Raw genomic sequence first — 19,973 nt, 5'->3', positions numbered from 1 at the left:
TATAGTTAAGGGTTAACAAAAGAGCTATCATAGTCGCGACGGACATCATGAGTGGCATTTGAATCTGATTTAGTAGAATTGTGATCATCTAACCAAAAACTTGCTGGTTCATAGTCGGTTAGATTCAAAAGAATATTTGTTCCACATTTTCTTGGTCCAATGGACCAGATTCGGTCGATGAGGTTAGTAGCAGTGGATATGTCTTTTAAATCAAGTTCATCAAGAGCATTGGAAAGGGATTTTTTTATTTGGGCGAGGAGTGTTTTGTATTTGTCAGAAATGACGGATGTTTTTGTCATGTTTGAGAGTTCCTGTTTAAAAAATGTATTTAATTTTAATTTTGTAAGCAAGTTTAGGTATAAGCAAAAACTCACTTTAAAAACAGATGAATATTTTTCTAGAATTTCTACAAAAGGTCCTGGTAAGGGAAGAGCAATCAGTTTGATTGTACCTAATTTGTTTACAGTCTGAAGCGTAACAATCTTTTTGCTAATATCTTTATCATTGGCTGAAATTAAAAGAATTAATTTTTTGATTTTGTCTAAAATTAAAAACCATCATAATCTTACCAGTTTTGACTATAGCTTCATTCACCATATCCATTGTAGCCTCAGGAACAATTGTTTCACGAAACGAAACAATTGGTTTGGATACATTTAATTTTACTTTAGCATAGTTGTCTTCCAAGTCTCGAACACATTTTTCTACATGAACTTCTCCAAGAGTAGTAATAACATGCTCTCCTGAAGGTTCCACAGATACTTGTACACAAGCATCAGCCTGTGAGTATAAATTAAAAATGAGAATATTTTATTGAGTATTTTTCTGTGTGAAATGTATGCTGAGTTTAAATTCTCAGAATAATTTAATATTTTAGTTTAGAGTATTTTTAGCACAAGGTTGTTTTTTCTTCTTTTAATATAATTTTAATTTATGGTTTCAGAGGTCAAGGTTGAACGCGTCTTTTTTTTTGAAAAAGTCATAATTCAACATCTATTATGCTTTACTGTTGTATTTGTATTATTCATAGCTTAAAGTCATAGGGAACTGAAAATAAACCGCTCTGAGAAGTTCTCGGGTAAATGATTGCATAAAGGCTACCATAATTCGTCTTTCCTCTCACTATGTTATCAATTCATTTATAAGCAAGGTTCCAACGAAAAAGCTCATAAGATTAAAACTGATTTGACCCAGGATTTTTTTCTGAGTTTTTTAAAGTTATCTCTTTCATTTAGGTTGTTAACGCTATCTTGCCCTAAAGTAGTAAGATACAGTGCGGCCAACTTGGAAAGCATTCGAGACCAAGGTCACACTTGTGATTTTGGTGCGACTTTCTTTTTTTTAGACTGTAAAAACTTTAGGAATATCCCGAATTTTTAGAAGCAAAGATAGGTTTAAAGGTAATCAACTTAAGGACGGTCTCACCCATATATCAGACGTTGCATAAAGCTACAGCTTTTTTGGCATTGGTAATAGAAAGACGGTTCTGGAAGAGTAGTGAGATGGATATGTTTAACCAGATACGTATTTTCTACTTTATACTAATTTTTTGTATACTGCTAAAGTATACACAAAGCAACTACAGATCTATTAAACCCTAATTCGAGTCGTTCCACGGAGCTTCTGCACCTAAAGGCCTTATAGGCGAAAGATAGCTAGGGAGACTAGGGACTTCCAATTTGGATGTTTATCTCTTCCAGGTGATTGTTAGTGATAGAAATCCTAAGGAATATCCATCCGACCTTTTCAGAATAATACCTGTTGAATAAATGTATACGCATCTAACGGCTCATTACAATAAATGGACGTCTTATGACCAACAATGGAACTACATCTATCTAAATATGACGGAACTTTACCAGCTTTCAGCCCAAAAGTTTTTCAACAAAGGGGTTTTCCTTTGAAATACGCTAAGGAAGCTTTCTTCGTCGCTAGGTAATGACTTGATGAGTTAAATGAGCTAACGGCTCAATATGATCAGCCCATTAAGATATACATATATGTACATAGTAGTGTGCTTAGAGGAGTAAAAAAAGAGCACAGAATTTAATTCGGTATAAGGAAAAGGAAAAGAAAAAGAACGCATATTCGCTTCCTAGGAAGAAAGGTCCTTTTTTTTTTCTTGTGAAATTCGCTCTGAGTCACAGATTTCCATTAAAACTGATTAGCATAAGCATAAAAATACCATAATTGTGTCATATCTCTCACTATTTTTTCAAGACAACAAAATTTAAACAATAAACATTATTCAACCCTTATAGCAATTCAGCCATAAATTGTGTTTCTAAGAATGAATTATGTGTTAACTGCTTCTACTTTTGCATTATATCTCTTTTTAAATCTTTCGTTTTAATCCTAACGCCAATACAGTCGTAACCATTTCATTTAGTATCAGAAATTATTTTTAAAACCTACAAACCCAATTTGGAACTTATTCAATGTTTTACCTGATTAAGCAATTTAAGTCCCTTGACCAGTTTCGGCATATCCAACGGATTAACTGTCTCAATAGCAACTCTTAAAATTGGTGTTGCCATAACAGTTAGATCACTAAACGATGGACAATATGTTGTACTACTCAGTGTAGCTGTTTTAATAACATCATTCTCCAAACCACCAATACCAACAATACTTCCAGCTGGCGCAGCATCTAAGTGTTGTAGTTCACCACCCATGAAGAGATACAATTCTCCGATGGTTACTTCAGTTACAAAAGGTGAATCAGTTGCAATTCGACTAGAAATAAGAAAACAAAAAATAAAAAAAAATTACTGTAAGATAAATAAAGAAAAAATATACTTTGTATTTCTTGGGTCATGTTTTGGTGCCAGAACAAACAGTTTTTGTCCAGTTCTCAATGTTCCACTGAAAACTCTTGCAAAAGCAACAAATACAAATTCTTTTTTCTCAATTGGTTCTATTGGCGGATCTTGAGTTTTAATTTCAGTTGAAGAAGACTCTGTTGTTAATTTTTCAACCCCAGTTGTTATTCCCTCTAAAGCTGCTTGCTCTGCCAACAGTTTTCTTTCTTGGATTTTTTGCCGAATAATTTCCCTTCTTTCTTGCATCTCTTGTTCAGTCATTCGCTTTGGTTTATTCTCAGGCAACTGAGAGACATGATACGAAGTCATCTAAAAGCAAACAAATTTTTGTAAAAAGAAAGCAAATCACTTTAAAATCAATAACAAACCTTTGAAACAAATGCCACCACATTCTCACTCTTGGCATCACATTTCTTAAATTCCTCTTTGATAGCCAAAGTCTCTGGCGGATATGAGGTTAGTTCTATATTTGACGGGAACAACAGTCGTTCAGCCCTTTCATCAGAGATAACATTTGGCTCTGGAATATGTTGAACAACCATATGGAGGACCGATTTATCTACAGGCAGCCACTGTCCAAGGACTGCCTTAATTTGAGACTTGGCATCACCCATTTTTAAATCTCTCGGACTAAGTTTGATGCCAAGTTTTTCTGCAATTGCTGGCAACTTATCTTTATCTTTTCTAACCGCAATAATGTCATAGAGATTCCATATGTTCTCTAAAACAAACTGTACAAACATTGGCTTCTTGGCCTTTTCCTGAGCTCCAGGCATTGCACATTTTTTCTTCGAATTGTAATAGAAATCTCCCCACAGAACTTTTTCGAGCTCTTCTCGAGGGATTTCTAATCTCTCAGCATAGGTGCTAGAGAAGTCACCAATGGAGAAAGCCCATCCATCAAAAGCCGAACAGAAAACGACATTACCATTCTCTGGAGTGAAATACAAAGCAGAGTCATCTACATCTTCCAGAGCAGACTCATAATTATCTTTTTTTGTTGTGTCTTCTTTTGCCAGAACATCAGAAGCAAATACACTTCCAAGAACTGCATTGACTTGCTCAAGAACTTGAGATATATGGAAATAAGCATCGAGAGGAGTCATTTGTTTCTCAAGAATCAATCTGTCGATCTTGTTGAGTACCAACACAGGCTTTAAATGTTCAATGTAGGTTTGTTGGAGACATGCTCGTGTTTGTGGACCTACTCCTTCAACAACATCGACCTAAAAGATTTATTTATTTATTTATTTCATTTCATCAATTAGATTACAAACAATATATAATCATAAAGACTAATGATTAATAAACATGTTGAATATGTTCATTGAAATACTAAAGAAATAATATATATGTAATAATTTTTAAAGGTTGTAATAACGTTTTTTCAAAAGTGTCTCGACTTAGTTGAGACAAAAAATCAATATGACCACTAATCGTATTAGATTTTCAAATGCATCTTGTTAGAGGTTCATTTAACCCGTAATTTACTGGGTGAAAAAATTCCTGGAACTGATGACGTTCGTAGCCCTCTTGAGACGGAGCATACACTTCAACAAGAGAAAAAAGTAAGGAGCAATTAATACAAGATTTAACAATATCACGTATAAAGACAATTGAGAAATATTTACGGCGAGTTTCGAGAGACTGCAAGCCTAGAAGTTGACATCAAGTTTTATACGAGGGCATTAAAGGCACAACCCATAGAATCCGTTATGTCGACGGATTTAACTGGCAGCTTGATAAAATGCACACGTTCTTATGAGAACCAACTCATAAAACGCATCTGTCGAGTCCGTCACGTAAGGGTCGATTCTCATAAGAACGTGTGTATTTTATCGAGCTGTCAGTTGAAAACTGCAACGTAACGCACGCGACGGATTCTATGGGTTGGGCCCCTTTAGAATATTCCTGTTAAGACGGTAAACTACAATTCGCGAAAATTTATTTTGAATGTTTTCAATTCTTGAAGAGTAAACATTATAGAATGGGTTCCAAACTACACTGCAGTGCTCAAAGAAGGATCATACATACGCATAAAAAAGTGACCGAAAAGTAAATGGATCTATCTTGAGTTACGGCACACGAAGTCAAGCATAGAATTAGCTTTAGAAATAATAAAATCAATATGCGGAGTAAAGCAAAGTTCGGAGTCAAAGATAACACCCAAGTCTTTCTTTTCTTGGACTTTTGAAAGTTTTAAGCTTTCAATTTCATATTCAAATTCTATCAGTGACAGGCCACGAGAAAAACTTAATGTTTAACATTTGGAGACGTTAAAAAAAAAAGCTGGTTATTATCACACCACTTAGATAAGTGGAGAAGATCTTTTTGAAGAAGAAGGCAATAATTTTGGGTTTTAATGCAACGGAAGATTTTAATGTCATTAGCAAACATTAGGCAAAAAGCATTTTTTATGAAATCAGGGATGTCATTTATGAGCAACAGGAATAGAATGGTTCCCAAGTGACTCCCTTGGTACTCCTGAAGTAACATGAATGAAATCTAATAGCAAATCATGATGAGATACGACACTTCTTATAAATTTACTTTGCGTTTTATTCAACTCAGTAACAAATGATTAAATTTATTTTTGTTGTAAATAATTTTCTTTTCAAAATTACTTCTCAAATAGCTTCTTTATAGAACAGATTGTTTTTGTTTAACTGCGAATAAACCTTTATATAATTCTTTTACCTGATAATGTTTTAGTTAACCAAGAGAAGTTAACAGATTATGGGCCCAGGTATGGAAGAAGAAAAATATAAAGAGCAATTGTTTCATGGCGATGCTCGAGGAACATGATCTAGAAGAATTTGTAGTCAAGGACCTGTAGAAAATTCTACATGCTGAACTAAATGAAGCAATAAAATTGACGATTAAAAAAAGAGAGACAAAATGCAAATCATTAATTATCCATTGCATAGCTGGTAGTCATCTTGAATACGTTAAAGACAAATTAACGGCAAAAGACATTTTGGTAGGGCTTGATCGTACTTTCGAGAAGAAAACTATTACTTCGTAACTTTTTTTTTGCGGAAAGCACTTAAGTGCGCAGAAGGAGGAGGAGATTGAACAACACCTTCTAAGATTCGATAAGTTGGTCCGGGATCTAAGGATCAACAGGAGCGAATTTAGTAAATGCTGATATTATATGTCACTTTCTTCTTACATTGCCCCCTTCATTCGAGACACTGGTAACTGCTTTGTAAACGATGGAGGTCGAGAAGTTGACGATAGATTTCGTCAAAAGTCGGATTTTTGATGAAGCAAAGAAAAGGTAAATTCCAGAAGTTTATGAGTCATTTTCAATGTATTTAAAGAGAAAAATTAAGTGTTATAATTGCGGAAAACCTGCGCACAAGCGCTCTGAGTGCAAGAGTCGAAGAGAAAATAAATATGTTGCGAAAGCCAATACTAGTACCATTGAATAATTATATATAGAAGTGACACCGGAAAAAACATCCGCTTTGTTTGAGGGGTGGCGCTACAATCGTTACAGGAGTGGCGCCACAATCGTTTTAGGATTGTGTATTCGATGGCCGAAAAATTCCTGAAAAGGACTTTTGGTTACTAAGTAACCACAACTACTATATTATTTATATTTGATGTATTTGTATTAGTTTTGTTTTGTGTTAGAAGTGTGTTTGTTTATTTTTGTTTCTGTAATATTCAAATTGAATTTATTTTTAATTTTTGTAATATTTTGAATTGAACATTTATTTTTGAATGTTTGATTCTTATGTATATTTGAAAGGATTTTGTTTTTCTGTTTTTATCAACGACAAGAAGATTTTTCTTCAACTATAGAGAGTTTATTTAATTTTGATTAGGGTGCTTTTTGTAATAACATCTAGGCCAAAGTTGTAGTTCACATTATTTAAATGTTGTCCACATGCACTGTGGCATATACTTACTATTTTCTTAAACCGCATAATGCAAATTCATACAATATGGCCATATTACACAATATTTTAAAGTATTTTAATACATATTTCAAAGTATTTTAATACAATATGAAACTACCTCGATTATTTACTTAAAATGATTTATGTATGGGAACAAGAACTTTGGATTTACGGCTTTGTTCAAATTTGCAGCTTTAAATGAAAATTTAAAATTTTTACAAAAAAATGTTAAATTTTGAAAAAAAATGTTAAATTTTGAAAAAAAATCTTTTCGTGCCATTTTTCTCTGTTTTTAATTTTTTTTTATCTAAAATTTAAACGATAATAATTAATAAAATGTTGAAATAAACTCACAAGAATTTGAGTTTATTTGAAAAAAAAAACTGTAAAAAGGACTATTTTGATCGCAAATGTATGAAAATGTGGTTTCGGATAGTTCCAATGATTTTCCTATTTCACCATTTGAAATAAAATATTTGGTTCTAATATCCTAAAACTAGAAGAATGTAGCTTTTACATGTTTTTTATTTTGTCATGATACTATATAGTCAATCTATGCATTCTCACAAAAAAAAAGTTGAGATAACAATCAGACATGGCACATGGCATTACTATAGCCCTGTTCCATTGGAGGATACTAATAGTAGATTTTTTGGTTAATCTGTCAGTCTGTCTGTCTATAGCTAAACGGATCTACCGATTAACATCAAACTTGGTATGAATCATTTTTTGGAGACTCTCCAGAGGGGTTTTTAGAACTATTTTTTTTTTACCAAAAATAACGATACCTGTCATAATACCAATTTCGGAAATGTTTAATTTTCTCGAAAACGGTACCAGTGATTTTGTTTAAAAAAATTATAAAATAGTTTTTGAGCAATCATGGAATTTTTTTTAAATTATTATTGACCTACCGTAGAACCGTTTTTTTTTTTTTCAAATCTGATTTTCTGCCAAACTGCCAATTCAATTTCAAAGAATATTGTATACAAAAGCGTTTATATAGTTTAAATATAAAACAGTAAGAAAATTTGGAAAAATAATAACAACTCAGGTTAAAAGCTGCACTGGTTATGAAACTCAACTATTAAATTTAGCGTTAGCCTTGTACCTGAGTATTAACTTGTTTATTGGTAGGGTGAAATATATATAATTCAGTTAAATATTTAAGTCAGCCTTGAATTTGATTATTGGTAAGGCCCGTAGAAAATAAAATTTACTAATTATAAGTTTTGGTGAATAAAACTTCTTATTCAGAATTCTTTGGCGCAAATTTATTTGTCATGAAGTAAAGTTATCAGGTGTAGGTCAGCCTAATAGTAAGTAAATGTATAAGCGTGGTCGAATGTTCGGTATTCTGCCGAATCATTATTCGCAGCATCTCTAGTTGGTACCATTAAAAAATAAGGGTAACTTTCATGCCCTATAAGCTATAACGTGCCTAGGATATACAACAATAATTATTTAATTTTGTTCAAATTCTCGTCGTTAATAAAAAATTTTTGTTTTTAGTTTCGAGTTACTATGGATACATTTATAATGTCAAATAACTTTTCAATATTTTTGTTTGATATTTGTGTAATTTTGTATGTATGAGTAAAATTTCCATATTTTCTTTTTTCATTTATAGGATGTCGATGTGTAGATAAGATTTATTTTTGTTTGATATTTGTTTTATGTTTTATGTGTGAAGAAAATTTCCTTATTTTTTTTTTTCTATTATAGGATGTCGACGTGTCGATACGTTTTATTTTTATTTGATATTTGTTTTCTAATGTTTGTATTAGTGAAATTTCCTTTTTTAAAAACAAATTTTTGGAAACATAATTTTCTAGGACAAGCCCCATTCTCTCTGGGATTTTTTAGTACATCTGATTGCCGAAAAAAATGAAATTGTGTGGCGCTAGAAACTATCGGTGTCACTTCTATATACAGGGTGTCCCACAGTCACCGCCCCAAACGAAAACCATGGATTCCTGAGGTCATTTTAAGTCGAAAAACTTAAGAGGTAATTTTCTCGTTTTCGTCCCGTTTTCGAGTTACCACGGTTTTTATGATTTTTGTTCTCTTTTCCCTTATCTAGCTTTATCTTTGACAAACTACGTTTGATTTGAAAGATTTTTTTTACAACCAATCAAGAATTTATTACAGTTTTAGTTTGTCTCAAAACTTTTTTTTCTGCGGACAACCGTTTCTCCACAATTTTGCATCAAACACAATTTTCTTCGTTTCTTAAGTTGTTTTTTACACTTTCATATCATTTAAGTCAAAAAAACACGTTAATGAGTATTAATTTTTTGTGCTTTTTATTAAAGCCCAGTTTATTTTCATAAAAAAAATAAGTTTTATTTTATAAAAAAGGCTACTGAAAGTAATTCAAAAAAAAAAAATAAACAAACTGAGTGAATTAAAAAAAAAAATATTTTTAAATAAAAATGAATTTAAATGAACTAAAAACTTTTTCTGAGCTATTGTGGTTAAGAAAAGAACAAATAGATAAAGCTCAGAAAAAGTTTTAATTCTTTTAAATTTATTTTGTATTTAAAAATTATTTTTTTTTTAACTCACTCAGTTTGTTTATTTTTTTTTAATTACTTTCAGTAGCCTTTTTTATGAAATAAAACTTATTTTTTTTATGACAATAAACTGGGCTTTAATAAAAAGCACAAAAAATTAATACTCATTAACGTGTTTTTTTGACTTAAATGATATGAAAGTGTAAAAAACAACTTAAGAAACGAAGAAAATTGTGTTTGATGCAAAATTGTGGAGAAACGGTTGTCCGCAGAAAAAAAAGTTTTGAGACAAACTAAAACTGTAATAAATTCTTGATTGGTTGTAAAAAAAATCTTTCAAATCAAACGTAGTTTGTCAAAGATAAAGCTAGATAAGGGAAAAGAGAACAAAAATCATAAAAACCGTGGTAACTCGAAAACGGGACGAAAACGAGAAAATTACCTCTTAAGTTTTTCGACTTAAAATGACCTCAGGAATCCATGGTTTTCGTTTGGGGCGGTGACTGTGGGACACCCTGTATAATTATTCAATGCTAGTATCACTAATGCTGCAACGTTTATTTTCATTGCATATTCTGGGATGGGTTTTAAGCTCAAGAAAATAATTACTTGCATTTTTATTTGGACTCTGGAGTCACGAATCACATGGTCAATGATGGATAATATTTTTGACAAACGGCAAAATCTTAGAAAATCCAATTCAAATCTCGGTGGCAAAGAATGGAGGTTATCTTAATGGGAACTAAGATTGAAAATATCTCAGGAAACTTATATTGAACGAGAAGAAAAGTGCTGGCGTGATTGAAGATGTCTTATTCGTAAAAGAATTGTCTTCTAACTTGCTTTCGATTCGGAAACTAGAATCAAAAAGCATTAAGACAGTTTTCGAAAACGTAAAGGCACAAATCTGGAATGGGAAACACCTCTTAACTGAAGCTGTAAGCAATGGAAAGCTGTAATAGTAAAATATTGATTTATGGCACCAACGAATGGGACACTCGAACATTACCGACATTCTGAAGTTGAAGTGAGCTGGAACGGTAGATGGCTTAGATATCTTAGAAAATGATGGCAAGGAGTACTTTTGCGAATCTTGTATAGCCGACAAACAACATCGAAGAGAAGTTAATAAATCATTCATTCGAACAAATTGAGTTCTACTTTTCAAATAGGATCCAAACCATTTTAAAATATTGGAGCGGAAGCCAATTGTCTCTAGCTTTTTTAATAAAATAAAGTGTTTGACTCTGTCGAATGCCTTTGAAAAGTAAGTGAATTTGACATCCGTTTGAAAGCCATTTTCATTGCAGAAAATCGTACGATTTGTTGTTGTGGATTTCCCAGCAACAAACCCACGTTGAAATGGTTTCTTTAAGAGAGAATGTAAGTTTATCGTAAACTATTTTTTCAAAGACTTGGGATTGTAGACAGTTTACTGACTGATCGATAATTAGAAGCATTCTCTACAATTCTGACTACAATAAACTCCTAACCATGACTTACCACAACAATAGCTCCATCACACAATCTAACTGCAGTTGATACTTCACTTGAGAAGTCAACATGTCCTGGAGAATCTATCAAGTTTATGAGATAATCTTTATCCTTTCCCATTTGGCCATCTTTGTAGTACAGCGAAATGCTGCTACTTTTCATGGTGATTCCGCGTTCTTGTTCATCTTCTCGATTATCTAGATAGCGTAATTTGCCAGCCATACGTTGTGAGATTATTCCTACATATCAAGAAGTTTCAATTGAACTAGGCTTATTGGAAAATTAAATACTAATTTGATTCTTACCATTGCTAGCAACAAGTGAGTCGGCGAGTGTAGTCTTTCCATGGTCAACATGAGCTAGAATACAAATATTTCGTACTTTTGTTATATCTTTTTGAAGCTGGATGAAGTCAGCAGTATCGATGATGGGCATCTTTGGGATTGACAAATTAAATTAATTTAATTAAAGTGGAATTAATTATGAATTGAAATTAAAACTTTCGTTTTCGATTCCAAAATTCACACGTGCGTTGTTTACATTCACGAATCGCGAAACAAGACTGTTTTGAGGTTTTGACAGATGAGATGGTTGCCAAAAGTTTTTTTTTTGATGGCGTTCCAGGTTGTTAAAATAGGGTTTGTTCAGTGAGAAGTTTAATATCGTCGTTTTTTGAGAACTTTTTTGTTCGTATTTTTTTGTTAGATGTTTCAGTTTTAATTTTAATGAACCAGAGAATTTTCTGGTCCTGATTAACTTATAACTGTCAAGTTCGTATAAAAATTGGAAGATTAAAAGGCAACCTATATTTACTCCTATTGAACGGCTTAGAAGTACAATAGGGGTACCTATTCCCCAACTAACATTTCAGCTTTGGTAAAGGTATTGCAGAAGCTACTTTTAGCTTCTTTTTAACTTTAGTAAGCTTGTTGGGCATGGAAAAAAAGGAGAACGTTACACAAGCTTGACCCTTTATAAGAATGTACTCAAAAGGTCTGTAAGAAACTTAAACAAAGCTTTACCGAAGCTCTACCGTAGCTTTGAGATTTGACAGATAGCTTCAGAAGAGCTTGTATAGCACTATAATACATGTCTTATCGAAATAAAAAAAAACAAGTACAAAAACAAAAAAATGTTCTCTTTTAATTGGTTTTGATTCCATTTTAGATCATGAATTGTATCTTTTAATCTGAAATTATATACAACATTAGTTTTTATCTATTAATTAGGTATAGTTTTATACTATGTTTCCACCTACGCTAAATCCGAGATTTAGCTAAGTAAATTTAGAATAAATCTCGAGATTTATTTTAAATCTACTTCGCTAAATCTCAGATTTGGGTTCAGCTACCCTAAATCTAAGATTTTCACTCACTTTCAATCCAAGATTTAGAATAAAACTCGAGATTTATGCTAAATCTACTTAGCTAAATCTCGGATTTAGGGTAGGTGGAAACGTAGTATTAAAAGTACATAATTTTTTTACAACACCCAGGATTCGAACTCCGTACCTACTTGGTGGCAGTCCACCACTCTACCCAATCGGCCATCCTAGTATACCTATTAATTAATGAAATCAAAAACTTAATCAGTTCAAATAGCAGAAATGTCAAAAAAAAATGTCTGAGCTAAATTATTCAATGTCAAAACCAAAAACTGTCCGAGCTAGATTATTCAATATCAAAACCAAAAATCAATTAATTTCTGTAAAGCTTCTATAAATTCATTAAACAAGCTTATCCGAAAAAAAGCTTTCTTCGGATAAGCTTGTTTCATTGATTTCCCTCAGTAAAATTTTGACAGTACTACAAGCTACAGCCACAGCTACACCATTGTATGCAGCAAGTAAATTGTTTCGATTTGTTGTATTTTTTTCACCTATTGTAAATTGAAACGAAATGTTTCTGTTCGGTTCAAAATGTTTTTCGATCTTTTTTCTCGATGTGAAAAAAAAACCAATATTTTTGTGCTAAAAATAAAAACAACAAACTTTTTTTTTTTTGTTTTAATTAGAACTGGAAAAATGTTTATTTATCTTTTCTACAATGCAGATTGACGAATGGGAAATTACCCAACTAGCATTTCAGCTTCGGTTAAGGTATTACAAAAGCTACATTTCAGCTTCTTTTAAACTTTAGTAAGGTTGTTGGGCATGGAAAAAGGAGAACGTTATACAAATTTGACCCTCTATAAGGATCTTAAACGAAGCTTTACCGAAGCTCTACCGAAGCTTTGAGATTTGACAGATAGCTTCGGAAGAGCTTGTATAGCTCTTTAATACATGTCTTATCGAAATAAAAAAAAAAACTACAAAAACAAAAAAGAATTCTTTTTTAACAGGTTTTAAATCATGAATTTTATCTTTTGATCTGATTTTATATATAACATTCCATTAGTTTTTAGTATATCTATTAATAATAATTTTAAAAGTATATAATTTTTTTACCACACCCAGGAATCGAACTTCGTATCTGCTTGGTGGTAGTCCACCACTCTACCCACTCGGCCATCCTAGTATATTCATTAATGAAATCAAAAACTTAATCAGTTCCAATAGCAAAAAAATGTCCGAGCTAAATTATTCAATGTCAAACCCAAAAAGTGTCCGAGCTAGATTATTTAATATCAAAACCAAAAATCAAATACAAAATTTGGTAATTTCTGTAAAGCTTCTATAAATTCATTAAACAGGCTAATAAGAAAAACAAGCTTTCTTCGTTTAAGTTTCTTTAATAGTATTAAAACAACTTATTAGAAGTTGTTAAACAAGTCCGAACTTCTATAAGCAGTTAAATTCTGAAGCAAGCTCAATACAAGCTGTATACAAAGTAGAACCTGCGAAATTTCAATTTATAGAAGCTGTTGTGCTAGTTGGGTAGTGGCCCGTGTGTATCTTCAAAAATAATTTAGTTCGCATTCAAAAAAATCCAAACCACCCTGTAAAATCTCCATTGTAACCTAACCAATAAATGCACCATCCAAATTGTCAAAAGATGGAATCAAAACAAAAACGAAATATAAACGTCAAAATGCACCATTTTGATGACGTTTCTTCCTTTCTTCAAAACTTCACACGTTTTTTCTTCTTGGAAAGGAAAGTGCTCCATCGTTCGTTTCGTTCGTTGTCGACTCATCGGTCTTTAGCTTTTCTGCGCTGACCAAACGTAAATACTCAACAAAATTTGTGAAATTTCCTTCTCAAATAATTGCAATACATTTGCATTTGTTTCAATTTAGAAATAAATAATTCACCATGTCTCTCCAAACACCTGAAGAAAAGAAAGAACTCATCACGAGAAATCTTCAAGAATTTCTCGGCGAAGAGAAATTAAATACTTTGCTCAAGGAGCGAGATATCAAAATCTATTGGGGAACTGCAACAACAGGTAAGCCACATGTGGCTTACTTTGTTCCAATGTCCAAAATCGCTGATTTCCTTAAAGCCGGATGTGAGGTTAGTCTTATTAGGAACTATGATTTCCAAATGATAACACTGTTTTCTATTTAGGTTACAATCCTCTTTGCTGATCTCCATGCTTACTTGGATAACATGAAAGCCCCATGGTCACTCCTTGAACTCAGGACACAATATTACGAAGCAGCTATCAAAGCGATGCTCACATCCATCGGGGTTCCTTTGGAGAAGTTGAAGTAAGTTAAATGAAAACCGGAAACAAGTAGATTGTGTTTTCACAGACTTTAGTAATGCCTTTTACAAATTGTGTCACAAGACTGTAGTCCATAAAGGCCTTAGGATTTAATGTCAAATTTTTGACGTGGATTTCGTCATACTTAAAGAATAGAAGTTATACTAGGTCTGTTTAGAAGAAAGAAAATCTAATCTGTTTTAATTTACGCTGATGACACTAAAATTTTCAAAACTATTAACCTAATTAATGACTGCTCACAGCTTCAGGAAGATCTACATAGATTTAGGTAATGAACCGACTTTTGTTGAATATTGACAAATGTAAAACTCCACTCCGAAAAGGTACACAACTTTTCAAGTAGTGTTCATTAATCTTTTGTTCCCAATAGTGGTTTTATTGTTTTTTGATAGTTTAAGATGTTATTAAAAGCAACGGCTAAAATTATTTCAAAATAGACCATTACTTTCCCATTGTTTTTTTTTGTAAAGTACTTTTTGAGGAAAAATCAATTTATTTTTGTCTTCATCAGAATAGGTACACTCTTGTTATCTTTAACGTTTTTGTGGATTTCGGGAAAATTTACCATTAAAACAAATAATTTGAGTAATTTGTGAACCAGTATACTGGATTCTTCAACAGGACCACGCCTCCTCCCACCAAAAATGCCCTGTAAAATATTGGGAGGAATTGCAAAACTAGGAAGTACTTCAGTATCTGCCATAGAAGAGAGGTTGAAAATGTTTGTAAATGGCTAGCCCGTACCGATAAAATTTGTGATCGTCGATTTTAAGACAAAAATATTTCCTAACCCACCATTTTACAATTTAGGGAAGAGATTCAGATAGATTGCTTAAAGAGATGTAACAATGCAATTCCTGGACAGTTTTGTTATTTTTTATAAATAAAAAGGCCTCTATACAAATACAGTCGACTCCCTCTAAGTCGAACTTTCACGGGACTTGAAAATTGGTTCGAGTTAGAGGGAAATTTTAGTTAGAAGGATTAATTTAGTATTTTGTATTCAAAATTGTTCATTAAAAATTGTGAAAAAGTTCGACTTAGAGGGAAATTCGAGTTTGAGGGAGTTCGACCTAGAGGGAGTCTACTGTAATAAAGTAATTAAAATACATTTTTAAGAAGAACTAGGTTTAAATTCATTTAATAGACCATTTTTACATCATTCTTTATGTGTACCTATTCTGATGGAACAAAAAAAACTCAGTTTTTTTTTATATAAAATGCTTTGCCACAGAGGAACAAGAAAAATAACCACACGTTTTGAATTTTTTTTTTTTTTTTTTGAATATGCTAACATCTTAAACAATGACTTCAATGGCATCAAAAAATTATTAGTTTTCATACTGAACATTTGAAAAGTTTTGTACCTATTCTACTTACTATTCTGTTCTAATAAACAGACTCGAAGGTATTCAGAGGAGGTTTTTGCGTTTTTGCCTACGGTCTCTTCCATGGTCCCAAAAATCCATACAACCAAACTATTCTCATAGACTTTTATAAATTGCCCTTCACTTTCACAACATAGAAAATATCTTCATCCTTGTTTAATTGTCAAATTAATCAATGGTATATGTAAGTCCACCAAAATACAAAAAAAATTTGTCCTAAATTTCGGCTCTTCCCCAACAAAATTTCATTAAAATTTATATAGAGGCAGCTCTTAAAATCTACAAGTAAACTAACATAAAAGTGCTTTGAACTGCAAGAGCAAGTACGTGCGACCCAGTCGTGCATTTTATTTAGGTAAAATTTCATTATTAAAATTGTATATAAATAGTTTTAAGTTCTAACATTAGACTAGATTATTAACGGATTAACAAATATAAATATAATTATAAATGAGATGAATCGTGAACAAAATTGTAACCAATTTGGCTTTAGATTTGTCAAGGGAACAGACTACCAACTATCCAGAGAGTACACTCTGGACGTCTACAAACTAACGTCCGTTGTAACACAGCACGACGCAAGGAAAGCTGGAGCCGAAGTAGTCAAACAAGTCGAATACCCATTGTTGTCTGGTTTGTTGTACCCAGGACTGCAAGCACTTGACGAGGAGTACCTGAAAGTTGACGCTCAGTTCGGTGGTGTGGATCAGCGAAAGATCTTCACCTTTGCCGAAAAATATCTGCCACAATTGGGCTACGAAAAGCGAATCCATTTCATGAATCCAATGGGTATGAGAATTCTGACACCATAGACACTCCATATATTTACTTAATTCTCTTACAGTTCCTGGTCTGGCTGGTGGCAAAATGTCCTCATCTGAGGAAGATTCCAAAATCGATTTGCTTGACTCGCCTGCCAATGTCAAGAAGAAGCTCAAGAAGGCATTCTGTGAGCCCGGAAACATTACCGACAATGGTCTGCTTTCATTCGTGAAACATGTACTGTTCTCACTGTTTCCTAAAGGAGAAGGATTCACTGTCAATAGGAACGAAAAGAACGGAGGTGATGCTACATTCTCGACTTACCAAGAGCTGGAAACTTGTTTTGCAGAGAACAACTTGCACCCTGCAGATTTAAAGGCTGCTGTTGAAAAGTACATCAATAAGCTACTCGAACCCATAAGGAAGACATTCGAAAGTCCTGAACTTCAGTAGGTTTTCAATATATTTTCACTTTATACCTAAATTCTCAAGATTTTTGTATTTTATAGAAAATTGAGTGCAGCAGCTTATCCTCCACCAGCGAAAGCAAGTGCTGTAAAGAATGCCGCAAACAATACCGCAGATGCAGCTGAAGATGGTCCTCATAGGCTAGATATGAGAGTGGGACAAATCTTGGAGGTAAAACGCCATCCTGATGCTGATACTTTATATGTTTCGACTGTGAGCATGGGTGAAAATGAACCACCACGTACAATTGTCAGTGGGTTGGTCAAGTTTGTGACAATTGAAGAACTCCAACAAAGACAGGTGTTGGTGCTGTGTAATCTTAAGCCAGCTAAAATGCGAGGTGTCCTTTCCGAAGGCATGATTCTGTGTGCTTCCAAGTAAATTCTATTTTAACCAACTTATATTCCGGGGTTCTAATAAATTGCTTTCTTCTATTTTTCAGTGCTGATCACACTGAAGTAGAACCAATTATTGTGCCTAGTGGGTCGAATGCTGGAGATCGTATTACAGTTGAAGGATACAGTGGAACTCCTGACAAAGAACTCAACCCTAAAAAAAAAGTGAGTTACTGTGACTTCACAACTAAGTCGAATGAAGTTATATTGGTTTTTTTTTGTCATAGGTTTGGGATAAACTACAAGTTGATTTGAAAACTAATGGTAAAGGTGTAGCCGTTTGGAAGGACAATAACTTGCAGACTCCCAAAGGAGACGTGTTAACAAGTAAACTGGCTAACTGCTGCATTAAGTGATGGAGTAATGGAATACACTATAAAGTTGATAAGCTTCTCACTGCGCATCCAGAGCATTTACTTATTTATTTTTTCTTTTGCAATGCATTTTGTTTGACACGAAAGCAAAATATAAATCAAACGAGCTAAAAAATAGTTTTGTATTTGATTATAATGTCGACTTTACAAAAAATATTTCTTACGGTAAAATATTCTATCGATTCAGCGGGAATATAGTTTCAAAAGAATTGATCTGAATTTAACGCTATCAGAAAAAAATGGATAAGCTTCTAAAATATATATTGAAAAAGTAGAAAAGTGTAAGGGTAAGCACGCGAACATACCTAATTTCTAATCTTTGTTCTAAATCCAAGGTTTTCAAAATAGTGGTCTGGGATAGGTCCGCATTCACATTTTACTTCGTGGAGAAGCAATTGAGTGTTAAAGCAAGCAAAAAATAAAGATGGATTTATAAGGATTTTTTGAAAATTTTATTTTTCTCCATTTCTTTCTCGGAATAGGATTTTTTTCTCAATTTAAAAAAAAATTCTGAACCTTAGAAACTAAGAAAAAGCGGTACCTACTTTAGATATGTATGTTAGGTAAAAAAAGCAACCTTTTTAATCCTTAAGTTTTTATAATAGTTAATATATTTTTAACAAACTTCTTTGAATGCCGCATTCCGCATTGGAAGCTTTAAATAAAAAAATAATAATCAAAATCGGTTCACCCAGTCGAAAGTTCTCCTCCTTTTTTTTTTTTAAATCGGTACAAAAAAATACAGTCGAATTGAGAACCACTTCCATTTTTGAAGTCGGTTAAAAAAAAGTGATTGGTTGGTTCACTACGACTATTTTCAAAAATCCTTGGGCACATATTTTTGATGTGACTATATAATTCAGGAGGAATGTGCCCAAAGGTAGAGCGTGGATGTTGGGTTGAGATAAGATAAAAATCGTCTGGAAGTGGGGTATTCACCCCCGTTTAGACCGAAGGGACAATTTTCTAAAAAATTGACTTCATTTGGAAAAAAGAATTTTTTAAACCAACGGTTACCTTACACTAACGTGCTATACGTTATTTTAAATTCAAAAACATCGTCTTTTATCGTGTTTTTTAATAAAGCTGTTTTGTGAAAAAACTTTTGAAAAATTAATTTTCCAAATCAAAATTTTGAAAAAAAATATTATTTAATTGTACTAATTAAGTTTTCAAAACTCAATGCTCTTTTATTTGTTTTTAAACAAAAACAGAAAATTGGATGCAAAAATGTTTTTTAGTTTTCAAGAAATAAACAAAAAAAAAAAAAAAACAAAATAGCTTTTTTGTAAGAAACCCCTTTATTTTTTGTGTTTGTTGACAGATTTATTTATTTCCTTCTATTATTTTTTAAACATACACAGTTGTACGAGAGTATAAAAAGGTGACAACAGTATTGGATTAACGCTGAATTAATTAGGGTAAAAAAAGTTTTTTTTTCAACAAATTTTAAAAATTTATAGGAACCACACTAACGTACAAACTTTGCTCTATTATTATTTATTGCGTTTTCAAATGAGTTCCCTTATTCCAAGAAAATCTACAAATTATATCATATTGCATTTTTATTGAGATTGCTTTATGTACCTACTTTGCAGTTATTATCAGTTTTGTTATTGTGTTGTAATAATTAATTATTACCCAAGAAATTATTTTACAACAACCCTTAAGTTCATTTCCTATCTGAAGTGAAAATTTTTATATGCGTTTTGGATTTTAAAAAAACTTGTAAACAACACTATTTCGACACTAGAGTATTTTTAAATATGTACTTTTAATTTATTACTATCTGTCTATCTTACTATCTATCATAACATAGCATTACTGCGCAGCTTGTAACTAACAGAAAAAAAAATACTAAATTAATGACTCAATATATTCAGACTTCATTCTATATTTATTTGTTCATTAAAAAAAAAAAGAGGTGAATGCATCGAGTGAGACATCTTTTTAAGATCTATTCATAACTGAAAACTAAAAGTTTCTTGAAGGTCTGGTTCCTGAGATATTTCCAACCAAATTTTTTTTCTTTCTTTTCCATATAATCCGAGGCCGATATCTTTTGACCAACGACTCGAAAAAAGTTTTGGTTTACAGATATGAGCTCACAGTAAACAGACCTATGCATTCCGGTAAAAAAATTTATTTTCTTCTGATTTTTTAGAAAATATCAAGGTT

General features: G+C 32.3%; 2 protein-coding genes across 2 annotated transcripts in view; one reads left to right on the top strand and one right to left on the bottom strand.

Moving 5' to 3' along the window:
- Positions 1-11,307, bottom strand: part of LOC129910949 (elongation factor-like GTPase 1) — a 211,732-nt gene extending 200,425 nt beyond the window's left edge. Inside the window, exons 1-8 of the mRNA XM_055988555.1 lie at positions 11,046-11,307; positions 10,750-10,979; positions 3,191-4,048; positions 2,800-3,131; positions 2,448-2,736; positions 570-780; positions 375-508; positions 18-311 (exon numbers count right to left, since the gene is read on the bottom strand). Coding sequence (XP_055844530.1) covers positions 18-311; positions 375-508; positions 570-780; positions 2,448-2,736; positions 2,800-3,131; positions 3,191-4,048; positions 10,750-10,979; positions 11,046-11,175 — 2,478 coding nt within the window. The 5' untranslated portion in view covers positions 11,176-11,307. The remainder of the gene's footprint in view (positions 1-17; positions 312-374; positions 509-569; positions 781-2,447; positions 2,737-2,799; positions 3,132-3,190; positions 4,049-10,749; positions 10,980-11,045) is intronic.
- Positions 11,308-13,800: 2,493 nt separating this feature from the next.
- LOC129910962 (tyrosine--tRNA ligase, cytoplasmic) lies at positions 13,801-17,912 on the top strand. The gene is made up of 7 exons (XM_055988571.1): positions 13,801-14,194; positions 14,249-14,391; positions 16,290-16,585; positions 16,641-17,007; positions 17,068-17,403; positions 17,469-17,586; positions 17,649-17,912. Exons 1-7 carry the CDS (start codon positions 13,994-13,996, stop codon positions 17,775-17,777), a joined length of 1,590 nt encoding a protein of 529 aa, XP_055844546.1. The 5' UTR covers positions 13,801-13,993; the 3' UTR covers positions 17,778-17,912.
- The last annotated feature ends 2,061 nt before the right edge of the window (positions 17,913-19,973 follow it).

The sequence above is a fragment of the Episyrphus balteatus genome, chromosome 2 (assembly GCF_945859705.1).
Source record: "Episyrphus balteatus chromosome 2, idEpiBalt1.1, whole genome shotgun sequence".
NCBI lineage: Eukaryota > Metazoa > Arthropoda > Insecta > Diptera > Syrphidae > Episyrphus > Episyrphus balteatus.
This window is presented reverse-complemented; position numbering and strand designations above follow the sequence as displayed.